Source organism: Suillus fuscotomentosus (assembly GCF_016647785.1).
Source record: "Suillus fuscotomentosus strain FC203 chromosome Unknown F5891scaffold_81, whole genome shotgun sequence".
In the NCBI taxonomy this organism is placed as follows: domain Eukaryota; kingdom Fungi; phylum Basidiomycota; class Agaricomycetes; order Boletales; family Suillaceae; genus Suillus; species Suillus fuscotomentosus.
This window is the reverse complement of record NW_024539593.1, coordinates 67,115-80,338: the sequence shown is the minus strand read 5'-3', so window position 1 is coordinate 80,338 and position 13,224 is coordinate 67,115. Positions and strand designations below refer to the sequence as shown.

At 47.3% G+C, this 13,224-nt stretch overlaps 6 protein-coding genes across 6 annotated transcripts; 3 read left to right on the top strand and 3 right to left on the bottom strand.

Annotated features, from left to right (window-relative positions):
* Window positions 1–990: 990 nt before the first annotated feature.
* Window positions 991–1,308, top strand: F5891DRAFT_1195325 (uncharacterized protein; the record flags this gene model as incomplete). Its single annotated transcript, XM_041368098.1, has 1 exon — window positions 991–1,308. The coding sequence occupies one exon, from the start codon at window positions 991–993 to the stop codon at window positions 1,306–1,308; it is 318 nt and encodes a 105-aa protein (XP_041219920.1).
* A 1,130-nt stretch (window positions 1,309–2,438) lies between these two features.
* F5891DRAFT_730322 (thioredoxin-like protein) lies at window positions 2,439–3,810 on the bottom strand. The gene is made up of 8 exons (XM_041373002.1): window positions 3,773–3,810; window positions 3,631–3,718; window positions 3,407–3,578; window positions 3,334–3,354; window positions 3,179–3,283; window positions 2,747–3,125; window positions 2,565–2,689; window positions 2,439–2,512 (listed from the first exon to the last, which is right to left on the bottom strand). Exons 3-8 carry the CDS (start codon window positions 3,437–3,439, stop codon window positions 2,462–2,464), a joined length of 714 nt encoding a protein of 237 aa, XP_041219919.1. The 5' UTR covers window positions 3,440–3,578; window positions 3,631–3,718; window positions 3,773–3,810; the 3' UTR covers window positions 2,439–2,461.
* A 1,028-nt stretch (window positions 3,811–4,838) lies between these two features.
* Window positions 4,839–7,139, top strand: F5891DRAFT_1062975 (uncharacterized protein). Its single transcript, XM_041362984.1, has 10 exons — window positions 4,839–4,871; window positions 4,921–5,022; window positions 5,075–5,233; window positions 5,294–5,426; window positions 5,481–5,982; window positions 6,067–6,188; window positions 6,238–6,387; window positions 6,446–6,461; window positions 6,484–6,759; window positions 6,813–7,139. Exons 2-10 carry the CDS (start codon window positions 4,976–4,978, stop codon window positions 7,019–7,021), a joined length of 1,614 nt encoding a protein of 537 aa, XP_041219918.1. The 5' UTR covers window positions 4,839–4,871; window positions 4,921–4,975; the 3' UTR covers window positions 7,022–7,139.
* A 600-nt stretch (window positions 7,140–7,739) lies between these two features.
* Window positions 7,740–8,999, bottom strand: F5891DRAFT_730163 (uncharacterized protein). The gene is made up of 2 exons (XM_041373000.1): window positions 8,267–8,999; window positions 7,740–8,125 (listed from the first exon to the last, which is right to left on the bottom strand). Exons 1-2 carry the CDS (start codon window positions 8,869–8,871, stop codon window positions 7,795–7,797), a joined length of 936 nt encoding a protein of 311 aa, XP_041219917.1. The 5' UTR covers window positions 8,872–8,999; the 3' UTR covers window positions 7,740–7,794.
* On the bottom strand, window positions 9,000–10,540 carry F5891DRAFT_730162 (uncharacterized protein). The gene is made up of 5 exons (XM_041372999.1): window positions 10,373–10,540; window positions 9,932–10,311; window positions 9,711–9,874; window positions 9,644–9,647; window positions 9,000–9,584 (listed from the first exon to the last, which is right to left on the bottom strand). Exons 1-5 carry the CDS (start codon window positions 10,455–10,457, stop codon window positions 9,129–9,131), a joined length of 1,089 nt encoding a protein of 362 aa, XP_041219916.1. The 5' UTR covers window positions 10,458–10,540; the 3' UTR covers window positions 9,000–9,128.
* Window positions 10,541–11,572: 1,032 nt separating this feature from the next.
* F5891DRAFT_961740 (WD40-repeat-containing domain protein) lies at window positions 11,573–12,643 on the top strand (the record flags this gene model as incomplete). The annotated part of the gene is made up of 1 exon (XM_041375833.1): window positions 11,573–12,643. One exon carries the CDS (start codon window positions 11,573–11,575, stop codon window positions 12,641–12,643), a length of 1,071 nt encoding a protein of 356 aa, XP_041219915.1.
* Window positions 12,644–13,224: the final 581 nt, after the last annotated feature.

Here is a 13,224-nt window from a genome sequence, read left to right as displayed (position 1 = left end):
GCACATCAAAATGATATTCTTTCATACACATGTTGCACAAATATAATATCATGGGATTCTAATCTAGAGATTAGATATGTCATAATGAGTTTTATTGGTCAGCTCTACCTGGTCATATCTATGTGTGACATTATGTCAATAATATTCAAGGCTGGTATCACACTGCTGTCTGCTTGCAAAACACGCATCAAGGCGATGATCTTCTGGCATGTTCTTGTCATATGTTGGATATGTGCATCACTACGACAATAATATCCAAGGCTGGTATCACACTGCTGTCTGCTTGCAAAACACGCATCAAGGCGATGATCTTCTGGCATGTTCTTGTCATATGTTGGATATGTGCATCACTACGACAATAATATCTAAGGCTGGTATCACACTGCTGTCTGCTTGCAAAACACGCATTGAGGTGATGCTGTTCTGACATGGTCATATCATATGTTGGATATGTGCATCACTACGACAATAATATCCAAGGCTGGTATCACACTGCTGTCTGCTTGCCAAACACGCATCGAGGCGATGCTGTTCTGGCATAGTCATATCATATGTTGGATATGTGCATCACTATGACAATAATATCTAAGGCTGGTATCACACTGCTGTCTGCTTGCAAAACACGCATCAAGGCGATGATTTTCTGGCATAGTCTTATCATATGTTAGATATGTGTGACACCATGATAATAATATCTAAGGCTAAAACATGGTGTATAATAATGTTGTTTGATTACCAATTATATCTGGTCATATCAATTTAGGGTCGATTCCCTGATGGAGGTATTGCAGCATACCATGGTCATACCGAGTCTGAGAGTATATCCAGTGACTCAGAAGACAGCTCCACCTCATCTGAGTCGAGCTTATCAGAGCCCTCTCACAAGACCAAATATCGTTGAGGTATGGTATATTGTTTTTTTTGTTGATTGCGAGCGAGGCTCACATTAAACTTTTGTGATCAGTATCAACAGAAACTGATGACGAGATTATGCCTGCATTGGACTCTGAAACCATATCCGAGTCGGCCACTATAGTTGACTTGACTGCAAGTGATGATGAATACACTGGTGACTTTTTTGGTTCTTTCAGTTTAGATAATCATGATGTTGTTGCCGAGCCAGAGGCACCTGTGGAGGCTGACCTCACCCCTTTGGAGCCTGTCTCGTCATCTCCACTGCAGGCCTCTGTATCTTTTGTTATTGATCCCAGTCTTGATAACCCCCCAACCTTGCAGGCCTCTGGGTCTTTTGTTCTCAATACCAGCATTGACAACCCATGGGAAGGGAATTGTCTTTTCAATTTCTAGATTTTTTTTTTGGCACCTATATCACTCAACTTGAAATATACTGATTATAATCCTTTTACACCAACTTTATTATATCTGTTTATATTCTGGTACTCGTACATAGTAACTATCTCTTACTACAATGCTTTTAATTGACTTGTTTCATGTAAGCCTGGGTGGAAATGAGCATGACGATGATAAAATACACTGTCAAATATTGGTATCACAATTTTAATTTCGGGGCGACATAATATAATTTCGGGGCGACACAATTTCCTTTTTCGGGGTGTCACACAAATTCAATTTCGGGGGGGCACACTTTTTATTTCGGGGGGGCACAATAATATTTGTGCAGATTCAGCAGCATACACGTCTAGGATCGCTCCCTGTATTCAAAATCCTGAGCGGGCCAAAGTCTGAACTCCTCCACAGTGTTTCCGTCAAACTCGATCGGAACTCACTTCAGGACATTCTTTCTGCTCCATGCTCGTTTCTATTACATTGCTTCCGCCCTACTTGGCAAAATGGACCAGATGCCGGCATTAAGTGTATTGTGACGTCATGAAGATAGAAGTCGACAACGCAACGAACCTTTCAGATGAATGGTCGCCAAATGTGAGTTCCACTATGTGCATCTATTTGACAGCATGACTGTACGTGATGTGGTCATGCCCAAGCCGTGGCGTGTCCTTTAATCTTGACAAAGTAAAACACACTGGTTAGTCCATTACAATTCAGGTCGCTCTCACTTGTGATGTAGACGAGGGTCCTCGTGATCGGACTATTGCCGTACCTTTTCACCTGGCAAAACAGATCGCAAATTGGGACTCGTGATCGGGGAGTCGAGCACGAAATAGTTGTTATCAATCAAGCGTGTCACCGTTAATGAGAGTCTTTGTGTGAAACTAGGGTTCACACCACCGCAAGGGGACCACACTCTGAAACCCTCCTCATCTGCGGTTTATATGTTGGTGCAGACCATGGTCTAAGTTTCCAACTGATTGATGTTGCTAAGGGTAGTGAGAATTATGCGGAAATTTTACCTTTGTCGTACGGCTTTCTTGCTGGTTGTTTATCATATGTTGTGTCTGATATCCACCTAGATATACTGCATATTTCAGACAGCTAGAAATTATTGTCCTACGAAGCTAACTATCTGCTATCAGGTATATCTTCACTGTACGCGCTCAGTGAATCTCGTCTTGAAGAATGTTATTGTATACTCCTGAAGGCAGTAAAGAGTAAGTCATTACTCATTCGCGTAGATGTATACACACCTCATCATGAGTTTGCTTCAAGCTCGGACGGTCCAGCATTCCTTGAGCGTATTTCCTGAATTTGGCAAATTTCGGTCCTTTTAACTCCTCCCCTAACTTATACCCCATCCCGACAGGGAATTTTCCTATTTGCGATTAATTAGATTCAACTTCTCGGGGAAAGGCATGAGTGGTTGCTCTACCTAGGTCAGTTTCGGTGATGATCTTGAGCCTTGCGAGAGCCGGAGAGATGCATGCATCTGCATTACTGTAGTGATCTCCAACCGCGAAATCTGTACCTTCTTCGAGAAGTCCTTGAATGAACTCAATCCCCTTCAGGACATTGTCATATGACCCCTGCCCTCGGATGAAATCGTATAATGGTGCTTCAACCTGTTTAGTAGTCACATCGATGAACAAACGGACTTTGGCGCGCAGAACAGGATCCTTTGGCAGGAGGCCTGAGTCTGGATAAAGGTCCGCCAAGAACTCAAGGATGACGTTCGATTCTGCAATCTTAGCGGACAGGGGCGAAGGATCATCGGGGTCGACATTGGGTCCCCCATATGTTACAGCAGGCACCTATAGTTATGTCACATTCGTCTCCAATAGAAACAGAATACCATCACACATACCTTGCCGACTGGGTTCACTTTACTGGCGAACCACTCTGGTTTATTGGGAAGATCGATTTGGTAGGCTCTGTAGGGTGCATTGGCTTCTACAAGAGCCAGCTCGACCTGTCAATTTGCGTCAGAGACTCGTGAGATGGTGTCAACAGTCATTTCACCTTTGCGCTATAGGGCGAGAGCTGCAAAGTTATGGGTCAGACAAGTTTTCCGCTTTACTCCATTGTTCCTCACCTTGTGAAGGTACAAAGTCAGCTGCTCGGACATGATGACGACGATGACGACGACGATGATGATGATGATGATTTGAGTGATAGCACTTCAACAGAGGAATGCTCAGGTTTATATACGCGACAGGTAAAACTTTTGGCCCGGTCGGTCATTGCACCACTTCCTGGTGAGCTGACTGCTGGAGTTATTCGTAATCAGGGAGGGGCAAGTGCGGAAATGAATCTTACTAATTGATAGACAAGTAGTCAGACAATCATAATATCCCGATCGCTTGGTGAATGAGTCAGTTGCTGACTGAAATGTGGCGTCCGCCTGCTGGTTCACGTTATATATCAATATTACGGACTTCAAATCAACGACTGAGCTTACTATACAAACTACATGTGAGCAAGCAGGTAGCAGAAGATTCTAGAATTCGGCATCTGCCGTCTGCTGGCAGACTCTCAGGCGCGTAGGGTCGTCAAGTTCGACATTACATACCATGAGCCTGGGACGATCGCATTTCACTGATCCTATCAGTCTAGTGAGCAGCTCGGGTTCTGCCCAACACCCCTCAATATTGGTTCTAGCAAAACCCAGCTGTAATATGCTATGTGACGTACGACAAAACAGCTTTTTTTTCGAAGGTTTTGTTTATCGTCATGAGGGGGTGAAAAAATGAAGGCTTTGAAAAGCGTTACCCGGATCGGACAAATTGGTTCCTGTTGCGTAGAGGTTAGTCGTCGCTATCACGCCTGTCAAGAAGGTGCTCAGCCTGACGAATATCGCGGAAATGAAGAACGACCTTCAACATAGGTTACATCTGACGCTAAATGTCATTTACAAAGCACAGAAATGGCGAATGCCTCTTACCACAGCACCTCCATCCACCAAACCAAGGGGACAGGATATCGACGCCCCCGTACAAATCCTGACACAGAACAAAACACAGATCCACCCAAAAAACTTGCGATGAATTCATCCTTACCGGCAAGTTGAATCTACCACTGCAAAGTCTCAAGGTCAGCAATGAAGAGAAATCACGCAGTTCTTTGATGTAATCGTTTTTGTCTGGGAGCATGCAAATATTCCGGATCCTCATATCCTAATTACAGCTCTCCGGTTCATATTTTTGTATGATTAATGTCACTAGAGTCCTCACCTGATTTATTCGTGGGTCCTCCTGACAGGTAGGCGTTGCCAGAAAAACATTGTTTGCACGGTGGAAAGGTTGGATCGTTAGCCTTGTATGATACTTGAGATCGCCATTGGGAGCCAAATTTAATGACAATTCTTGCATTGAGCTGTGCGACACGCAAACATGATGCGCTGGTATGATCGTGGGCAGCAGAAAAGTCGTGTTCAACACGCTATTTTTATATTTAATATTATTACACAGAAATTTCTCCCAAAATGGAATGTAAGGGAGGAAATTGCGATTAAACTACCGCGTCTGCTTGCACCAAACTTGACTCAAGCCCCAGACAAAGTAAGTGCATTCGATAGCCATCTGACCGTGCTTTCATTAAAAGTTGCAGCAGCCAACAGTATTCGTGTGGTGCCTACGGCTGATACGGAATCCGACTCTTACTTATGCGTTACGGATTGCCACGCTCAACTTCGCCATCTCCTGAACGGAGGTACGTGCACAGTGCATGCTGCGGCGAGCTAGGCTCATTCATTATCCATCAGATCTCGCAGACGTACCTCCACTTTCGGTCTCCCATCAGATACCGATAGCGATTTCGAAGGGCCACCGACAGATTCAGACTCAGAACTATCCTCCCCAAGCTCCCTTTCATCGGACTCATTCTGCTATGAGTCTGAATCACAAGTCCCGCCACCGCCTCCGTGCGTGTATCATCATCACTATCATATTCATGTTCACACCCAATTACTTTACTTTTGCAGCCGCCCAAAGCGCGAGCCACGCAGTCCAGCTGAACAACGCCATGCAGAGGACACAGTGGCTGCTATCCGCTTACGCACACGATACCACGATCCCTACGAAGAATGGGAGAAACAAACGCGCAAGGATGCATTCGTGCGTGCCTATTTGTTCTTTCTACGCAAAATACCCCCTGACAGTTTCTAATAGCACACAGCGCGCAGAGCACAGGTTCAGACGCGCTTAGAGACGCAAGGTCGGCGTACCCAGCGTAACACGCAGGAGCTGAAATCATTGGCAGCTATGCACGCACAGCAGCTCGTGGAAGTGCAGAAACAGCTCGCAGCATTGCAGGTGCGGCAACAAACGGAGGTTAACAAGCTCGTAAGTAGCTGGCAGGAGCAAGATAAGACATTTCGCAATAGGATAGAGGGTGTTATTCGCGTGGAAGAGGAGAAATTACGTGCCAAACTCGAAGCTGAACGCAAAGCGCGGGAAGAGGCCGAGAGAAAACGGAAGGAGGAAGAAGAGAAACGCAAAGTGGAGGAACAGGCGAAGCGGAAAGAAGAGGAACAGGCGCAAAGGCAGCGGGAGGCAGAAGCGGCTGCAAAACACCAAGAAGAGGAGAAAGAGCGTTTGCGCAGGCAAAAGCTGGACGCTGAGGAAGCAGGGCAGGGCACAACTGGGGATGTCATTAGCCGAAGAGGATTGGGTACACGCTCGTGAAACTCTCAAGGTGGACCTGCTACTTCTGACCACGTACTGCGATACTGATACCTAATTCAGAATCTTAAAGCCGGGCCAATGAAGACAGTCAAGGGGAACCAGCCATTCAAATCCAAATGGAGCGCCATTCGCCGACAGATAACACCAAAGATCGGACAACTAACACACGATATCGATTCTGTCATGCGAATAGTAAGTTTATTTCCACTATTATTCCATCACCTCAAACTCAAATTTCCAGACTCAACAACTCATAGATATTATTTGCCCGTCAGAACGACTTCCTTTAGACATCTACTTCGCCGCTCTATCCTCACTAGCAAAAGCCGTCCTTCTCCAAGCCGAAACAGAGGTCACAGCTGAAAAACGAAGCGCTATACCCCTGGCCATGGTCGCCTGCGAGACTGCTAGGCACGTTGGAAGGTTTTCCGGATATTTTCTTCGCGAAGCTCGTGCAGCGGTGCGGTGGGTGGCCCTGTACCGTCAGCGATTCCTTCCACAGATTCAGACGGTACTGCATGGAACGAACTAGAGCGCATCAAGGCGATGGGATACCGCACGAATGATGGTCAGAGAGAGACCTTATCCGATCATGTTATGCGCGTGTCTGGGATGATGCGTGTATATTTCTTGATTCTAGCTGCGCCTGTGCCGCAGCCATTGGATAAAATGTTCCAGTTACCACGTTTCTGGACGTATTTCGCGAGAATGATTGGGGATGAGAGATTACTAGAGACGGCAGTAGCCGCACAGGTACTTCATGGTGCGTTTTTTGCAATTGGGTGCTTCCCAGGCTCTCACTCCTAAACTCCGTAGCTGCACTTGACGTTGGAGGCATGGAGGCGAAGTTCATTTGGGGTAATCAGTGGGTGAAGATGCTGGAGTTGCTTTACGAGGGTGCAACGACTGGTATCGGCGGAGTTGCAGGGAAGCTGCTCGGTGGTCAAACCCCCGAGGGAAAGGCTGCGCGTGTGCGCGTACAACTTCAGATAGAACGCATCATGGATACCACGAGCTTGCGATGAGGCTTTCAGGCATTCTTCCACCCAATCACCATCTATTCGTTCACCACGTATGATATTTTGGAAGTACATGCATTTTTGTACAGTAGCATCAGCCTATACATAGAATTTTACAACGCTATGGTGCGCGTCACTTAGCCACCACTACTTTTGAACAACGTTCTCACCCCCTCGAAAAAAAATCAGATTTTTATTTCCTCTTGTAAAAATGATCCTTTCGATGAGTAGAGTAAAGCTACAAGAGGAATTATTGATTGAATCAAATCTGAGCGAGTTTTTTAAAAACAAAAGGGATGATTTGGCCACCTAAAGTACTATGACTCCCCATCAATCAAAAATGCGAGCCAATGTCTCCGGAATACGTCTGTGAGACTTGTACTTTGTAGAGCTGAATTGCTTAACCTGAAACTGGGCATCCTTTGTGCTCAGACCCGTCCGATATGCCTCCATCCAGCGGTGCATGCGATGTTCCCACAGTCGAATGGTACTGAGCTGCACAGACTGCATTGCTAAGGGCATGTTCTTCTTCAGGGTCTCAAAAGTGCCGTCGCAGTTGTCTCGGAGATATTTTTTGACCTTCCCCCAGAAATATTCGATGAAATTGAGTTCACAGTGGAACTTTGGGAGGAAGATGCAGAGATGACCTACCTTCCTGTGGTTCTTGGGCATCAGAGACTGGTAAAAACGACATCTGCACGATAAATTGTCGTTGTCTACTGTAGCGCTACATGTTTCAAACTAATATCGAAGCATCCGTTGGAGTTGCACGCGTAGGGTTAGGGTTGAAATTTTTCCTCAGACCGATTTGGCCACTGTTCAAAGGTAGTGGTGGCTAAGTGACGCGCACCATAGTCAAACTTTGTGATGTGTGAATAAACGCACGCCGACACCGATCGGGCCGGTGCCACCGATTCGTGCACTACAACGCAAGCGTTCCGGGCGATCAGCAAGTGAGTGCCCAGTTGCCTACAGATTCTCCTAGACTGGTAACTACTCCTTACAGGCACGATTATTTTGTTTGGGTAGGTAGTAATTACCATCCGTACCAAAATAAGCTGGCTGGGTACGAGACTAAGATTCTCTGAATCTCCAATCGACATCGGATCACTGTGCCCGGGACCGCGTCCAAGTTATTCAAAGAGACATTGTATTTCAGCCTCAGGACTTCTTCAAGTTGCCAAGCCGTGAAAAACGAATGTCATGAATTGCGGAAGTTGAACGTGTGGATCGGGGGTGTCAAATATGTACCTGGAATCTGACCTCCGATCATGGAAGACCTCTTGCTTAAGTGGACTGGCGGTTTGGATGTTGTTTGATCTTAGAAGCAAGTGCGGCTGGGAGCTGAGAACGAACCAGAGTGGGTTGGACAGTGGTCGATGAATTGGATGGTACGTTCGGTGGCGGCATCCAGCGTCTGTGAATCTCTTTTCTCCTCCTCTCATACCTATCAGGAGGAATAGGATGAGATGATACCGCGGCGGCGTATGTCGAGAACGAGGGGCGGGCAAGGCTAGGAGTTGAGGACCAACCAAAGTAGGATGAATAGTTGACGGTTTTACCTGTCCGTTCGTTGGATGTGTTTGATGGTGGCATCCGACGTTCGCGAAACCGTCCTCGCTCCCACCCATCCCCATCTTGCTGAATAGGAGTGACTGTTTGAGGCAACCTGGTGGCACCGTTTGTCGAGAACGATGTACGAGCACGACCAGGAGGTGGGAACGAAGCAAAGTTGGGTGCATAGTTGACAGGTTTGCCTGTCGGTGGGTTGGCCATTGCGTCTGATGATGGTATCCAACGTTCGTAAATCGGTTCTTGCCTCCACCTGTCCTCATCTGACTCAGACCCATCCTCATCTAGCTCAGACCGATCCTCATCTAGCTCATCCTCATATAGCTCAGACCCGTCCTCATCTAGCTCCAACTCGTCCTCATCTGACTCCCACTCGTCGTCCGGCCCCCACACGTCATTATCTGGCTGAATAGGTGTGGTCATTTGAGGTAACGTCGCAGCGGCCTTTGGGTAGTGGGTGGTTTTGCCCATTGGCAGGATGTACGTCACGTCTGGCGCCGGCAACCATCGTTCGTAAATCATTTCTCGTGGCCTCTCCTGGTCATCGGAGCTCGGTCGATTGATAATTTGAGGGGGCGTCGTAGAATGTCTTGAGGGTGAGACGGAGATAGTCCGTGGTCTTGATAGGGGAATTGGGGACGTAGCACGTAAGCGAGACTGACAGCATCGACGCTTTCGTTGAAGTCTGAGACCTAATTGATGGTGCCGTCGTGCGTGCGGGGGTCGTCGATTTTTGGACTCCAGCAGCAGAAGCGGAGGCACTTCGAGAACGAAGAGATGCGAAGCGCGGCAGCACGGGGGGGATAGCTGGTTCTTTGTATGAGGATGCTGCAGATGAAGAAACTGTTTGGTGACGTTCACTTGATCTAGTTGAAGCGGCAGTGCTGGGGCGGGCAGGTAAATTTGTAGCCCGAGAGTAAGCGGACTTAAGGGTACAGCGGGTAAGCTCTGCTCGAAGAGCCTGGCATTCTTGCACTTTTTGGGTATAGAGTGCTTGCTTAAACAAAAAGAAACATGGTGAGCGACGTGAATAACATCCTTCAAGCCACAACATACTTGTCTAGAAGAGTACGTCAGTCAAAATCAAAGTGCTATCATGATGGTGCACTTCAAGGTTACGTACTGCTTTAGGTTGGTTTCTAACTTGCTGACCTTCAATTCCATGTCGTCTAGCTTCCCTTTTAGGATGGCCTCAACTCCCTTTGCCGTCTTCGTAGCTTCCGAATGAGCGATGTGATTCGTCAAAATGGTCTTAAGCAGCACAGCACTTGATGATAATGAATATGACTGCACTCAAAGTTAGCGGAACCGCAAGTACTTGAATTGTCAGAAAAAAAACATTACCTGGACGTTGGAATATTCGCCATTAGTCAACCACTCTTCTAGCTCCTTGTAAAGAGTCGAAACCTCTTCCACTGAACATTCTCTTGCGACTACCTTGGCCACCTTATCCTCCAATCTACGAGCCTCTGCACGTATGCGCAAGAAACTCGGCTCGACTAAGGAAGACAAATCTTCCCCTCGTGATGGGGAGCGGTGGTGAAGAGCCTCGTTGAGGTCACCTTGCCACCGAGGAGTAACCCCTCCGCTCCCTGGAAAGTTTATGTGTAGCAAATGCACATCACCACAAATGAAATGCTCGGAGCAGAAAGGGCAGGCAGCTTGGAGACGAGGCGATGTCTTTTGTACAATTTTATTACAGCAACTCCAGCAGAAAATGTGACCTAAAAACTTGCAGCGTTAGAAAATTTGATGACTGCAGATCTAATTTTTTTGAGAGCTCACCGCATGGAATGGAATTAGGAACACAATGCGGATTGTACTCTTCTGCGCACACATCGCAAACCGAACCAGGACTAAGCGTGAGCATGATCAAGGTCAACCCGATGAAACCCTTGCCAGGTTTGCCAGACAGAGAGCTATTGACGAGGAATAGTGCCTATCGTGGTGGTGGATAAATGATAGCATGAAATCTCGCTATCATGGCACCTGACAGCAATTACAAAATATAGTGCACTGCACGCACAGCAACTCAAGTCACTCGACCAGCTCGGCGTCGGACTTCGCATACAACTTACCTAATAGAGGCTTGCGATGCTTAGTACCCGGCGGCCGGCGCTCGCAGCGCGGCATGTTGTGCGGACTAGTCAATAACGTCAAGGAGTCTAGGTTAGACAGTATAAGGACATTGAGACTTGAAACCCTCTGTCCGAACAGACCGTGACGATAACTCCAGCACTGAACGTCTCGCAAAGTCGGCATTTCCGTTTTGCTGTCGTACAAGTTTGTAGTATGGATGCAACCAGTTAACCCTTGTCGTCGAGTTGTCGTCAAGACTGTCCTAGATGAGACAAAAAAATGAGATTCTGACGAGAACGAAGTAATGTATATGGATCGAAACAGACGGCGAGGAGCACTGCAACTTTTAGCAACTTATGTAAAAAATTGACGTATTAATCGTTCAGGGAGAAAGATAAAGCTAAACGCCCAGCCAAACTCCGCCACTATTATTAGTTGCGCTAACACGCCTGAAAGGTGCGGAGACCTGTAGGACTGAAACCGAATACGCATACATAGTGATTGAGACATCCTCAGTCTACGTTGTTCGGCGGTTTCTGACTAAGTCAAACCCAATCGTAAATCCTGCCTGTCCTGCCCGAGGAAAAATCCTCAAATCGCCGACTTATAATTTAATCAGGAACAATCGCAAACTTACCAGGGGGGGCAGTGATAGAAGAAGGTAAATGAAGTCCGCGCCGTAGCAGCATGCACTGAGCCAACAAAACCTTGTATAAGCGCCTTCATGAGTTGGGAATTGCTTACCACACACACACGATCCACGCCGTAATACATCCCAAAAGTACGCTGCTCTCGTCAACTCGAGATGCTACTGATCATCTTGTTCCCTGCATAGGTCAACGCGACATGTTACTAGGAGTGTCTCAAGAAGCGCACCCCACCACAAGAGTATCCGCGGATCGGATGATGCAAGAGCGATCGGCGCCTACGTGGACGATGCGAAGTCACACTGATTCATTGTTGGCGGTTGCGTTCTTCAAAGACGGCCGACGAGTCGTTACCGCTTCACACGACAAAACCCTGCGAATTTGTGATATGCAGAGAAGATCACTAGTAGGAGGGCCATTCGAGGGTCACAAGGACTATGTGCGATCGGTCGCAGTATCGCCAGACGACAAGCAAATTGCGAGCAGCGGAGATGATAAAGCCATCATCGTCTGGGACGTTGAGAGCAAACAGATGATATTCGATCCACTGGAAAAGCATACAGGCTGGGTGTTGTCGGTGTGTTTCTCACCTGATGGAAAGAGACTCGCCAGCGGATCGCATGATAAAACAGTTGTCGTATGGGATGCCAAGACTGGCGCCATCCTTGTAACGATTGACGGTCATAATAATTCGGTCTGGAGTGTTGCATTCAGCCCAGATGGGCTAAAACTAGCCTCCGGGTCAGCGGACCATTCCATCCGGATTTGGCGCTCCGACAATGCCGAGCTTCTTCTCAAAATCGACGCTCACCAGCATTGGATTCGAAGCGTCGTGTGGTCGCCTGACGGTCAGCAACTTGTTTCTGCGTCGTTCGACAAAACAGTCAGATTTTGGAGCTCAGATGATGGAGCCCAGATCGGTCAACCTTGCACTGGTCACGCTTACCACTCGCTCGCCATATCTTCTGACGGTTCCTTCATTGCCACTGCCTCGGATGACAAGACTTTACGGCTTTGGAGCACAAAGACACACAAGTTGATAGGACAGGTACTCGAGCACACTGCCTGGGTTCGCTGTGTTGCAATTTCTCCCAATGGAGAGGTGCTTGTGAGTGGTGATGGTGAAGGGAAGGTGTTGCTCTGCTCTGTCAAGAATATGCTCGAGCAATACAACGCAGAGGAAGGGATAATGGAAAATGAAGAAGCACGGCAACAACAACTCCCATTCAGTGAGGCTCAGGTATGCTTATGCCCATTATTGTTTCGCTCTTCCATTTATCTACATTACTCGGCGTGGTGGCGAATAGCTGCGCAGTTACGAGAGAAATGAAGAGTTCCTTGGCAATCACGGCAGTCCGAGTAATCATTCCTCGGAAATTGACGAAGGCTCTGACATTGACGACGTACACTCATTATTTGACGTGAGTTGTTTGCCTTCCATACGTTCATTTATGACGGAATGTGAACTTACTTTGTATAGATCCTTACTATACGGGCGACGCTCTGCGATGCATCCATTACTGGTATCCTAGATACCGCTGAAGAGCTGCTGACTCAAGAGATTGACGCGGGTGATAACAACCACGAATCCTATGCTAATCGCTCAGTTGTAAGGGCACGACGTGCCGAGTGGAAGTATGCACTCCAAGACGCAGTCAAGGTCAGATAGTCTACTTAATGAAGCCAGGTTGACTCAGCTCTATCTCACAGTCAATTGCGATCCAGCCTTCCTTATTGGGCTACATTTCCAAGGCTATCGCCCTCTGCGGCAATGGGCAGCTCTGGGGCGCGATGGAAGCTTTCGACCTCGCTTTCATATTCTGCAACCGTGATCCGATTATAGTTGATCTCTTACTATTGATCAAGGTATTTTTATTGCTGTTTCCATAGTTTTTTAGTCATACTAAAACT

Coding starts and splice junctions, on each gene's coding strand:
- F5891DRAFT_730322 (XM_041373002.1), bottom strand. CDS start 3,439: ATGTCCGAGCAGCTGACTTTGTACCTTCACAAG. Junction 3,284..3,333: donor TCTCGCCCTATAGCGCAAAG/GTGAAATGACTG, acceptor GCAAATTGACAG/GTCGAGCTGGCTCTTGTAGA. Junction 2,513..2,564: donor TGAAGCAAACTCATGATGAG/GTGTGTATACAT, acceptor TACTGCCTTCAG/GAGTATACAATAACATTCTT.
- F5891DRAFT_1062975 (XM_041362984.1), top strand. CDS start 4,976: ATGCGTTACGGATTGCCACGCTCAACTTCGCCATCTCCTGAACGGAG. Junction 5,023..5,074: donor TCGCCATCTCCTGAACGGAG/GTACGTGCACAG, acceptor ATTATCCATCAG/ATCTCGCAGACGTACCTCCA. Junction 5,983..6,066: donor CATTAGCCGAAGAGGATTGG/GTACACGCTCGT, acceptor AGAATCTTAAAG/CCGGGCCAATGAAGACAGTC.
- F5891DRAFT_730163 (XM_041373000.1), bottom strand. CDS start 8,871: ATGAGGATGGGTCTGAGTCAGATGAGGACAGGTGGAGGCAAGAACCGA. Junction 8,126..8,266: donor GATCGGAGGTCAGATTCCAG/GTACATATTTGA, acceptor TCCCGGGCACAG/TGATCCGATGTCGATTGGAG.
- F5891DRAFT_730162 (XM_041372999.1), bottom strand. CDS start 10,457: ATGCTCACGCTTAGTCCTGGTTCGGTTTGCGATGTGTGCGCAGAAGAG. Junction 10,312..10,372: donor TCCTAATTCCATTCCATGCG/GTGAGCTCTCAA, acceptor GCAAGTTTTTAG/GTCACATTTTCTGCTGGAGT. Junction 9,875..9,931: donor GCGAATATTCCAACGTCCAG/GTAATGTTTTTT, acceptor CTTTGAGTGCAG/TCATATTCATTATCATCAAG.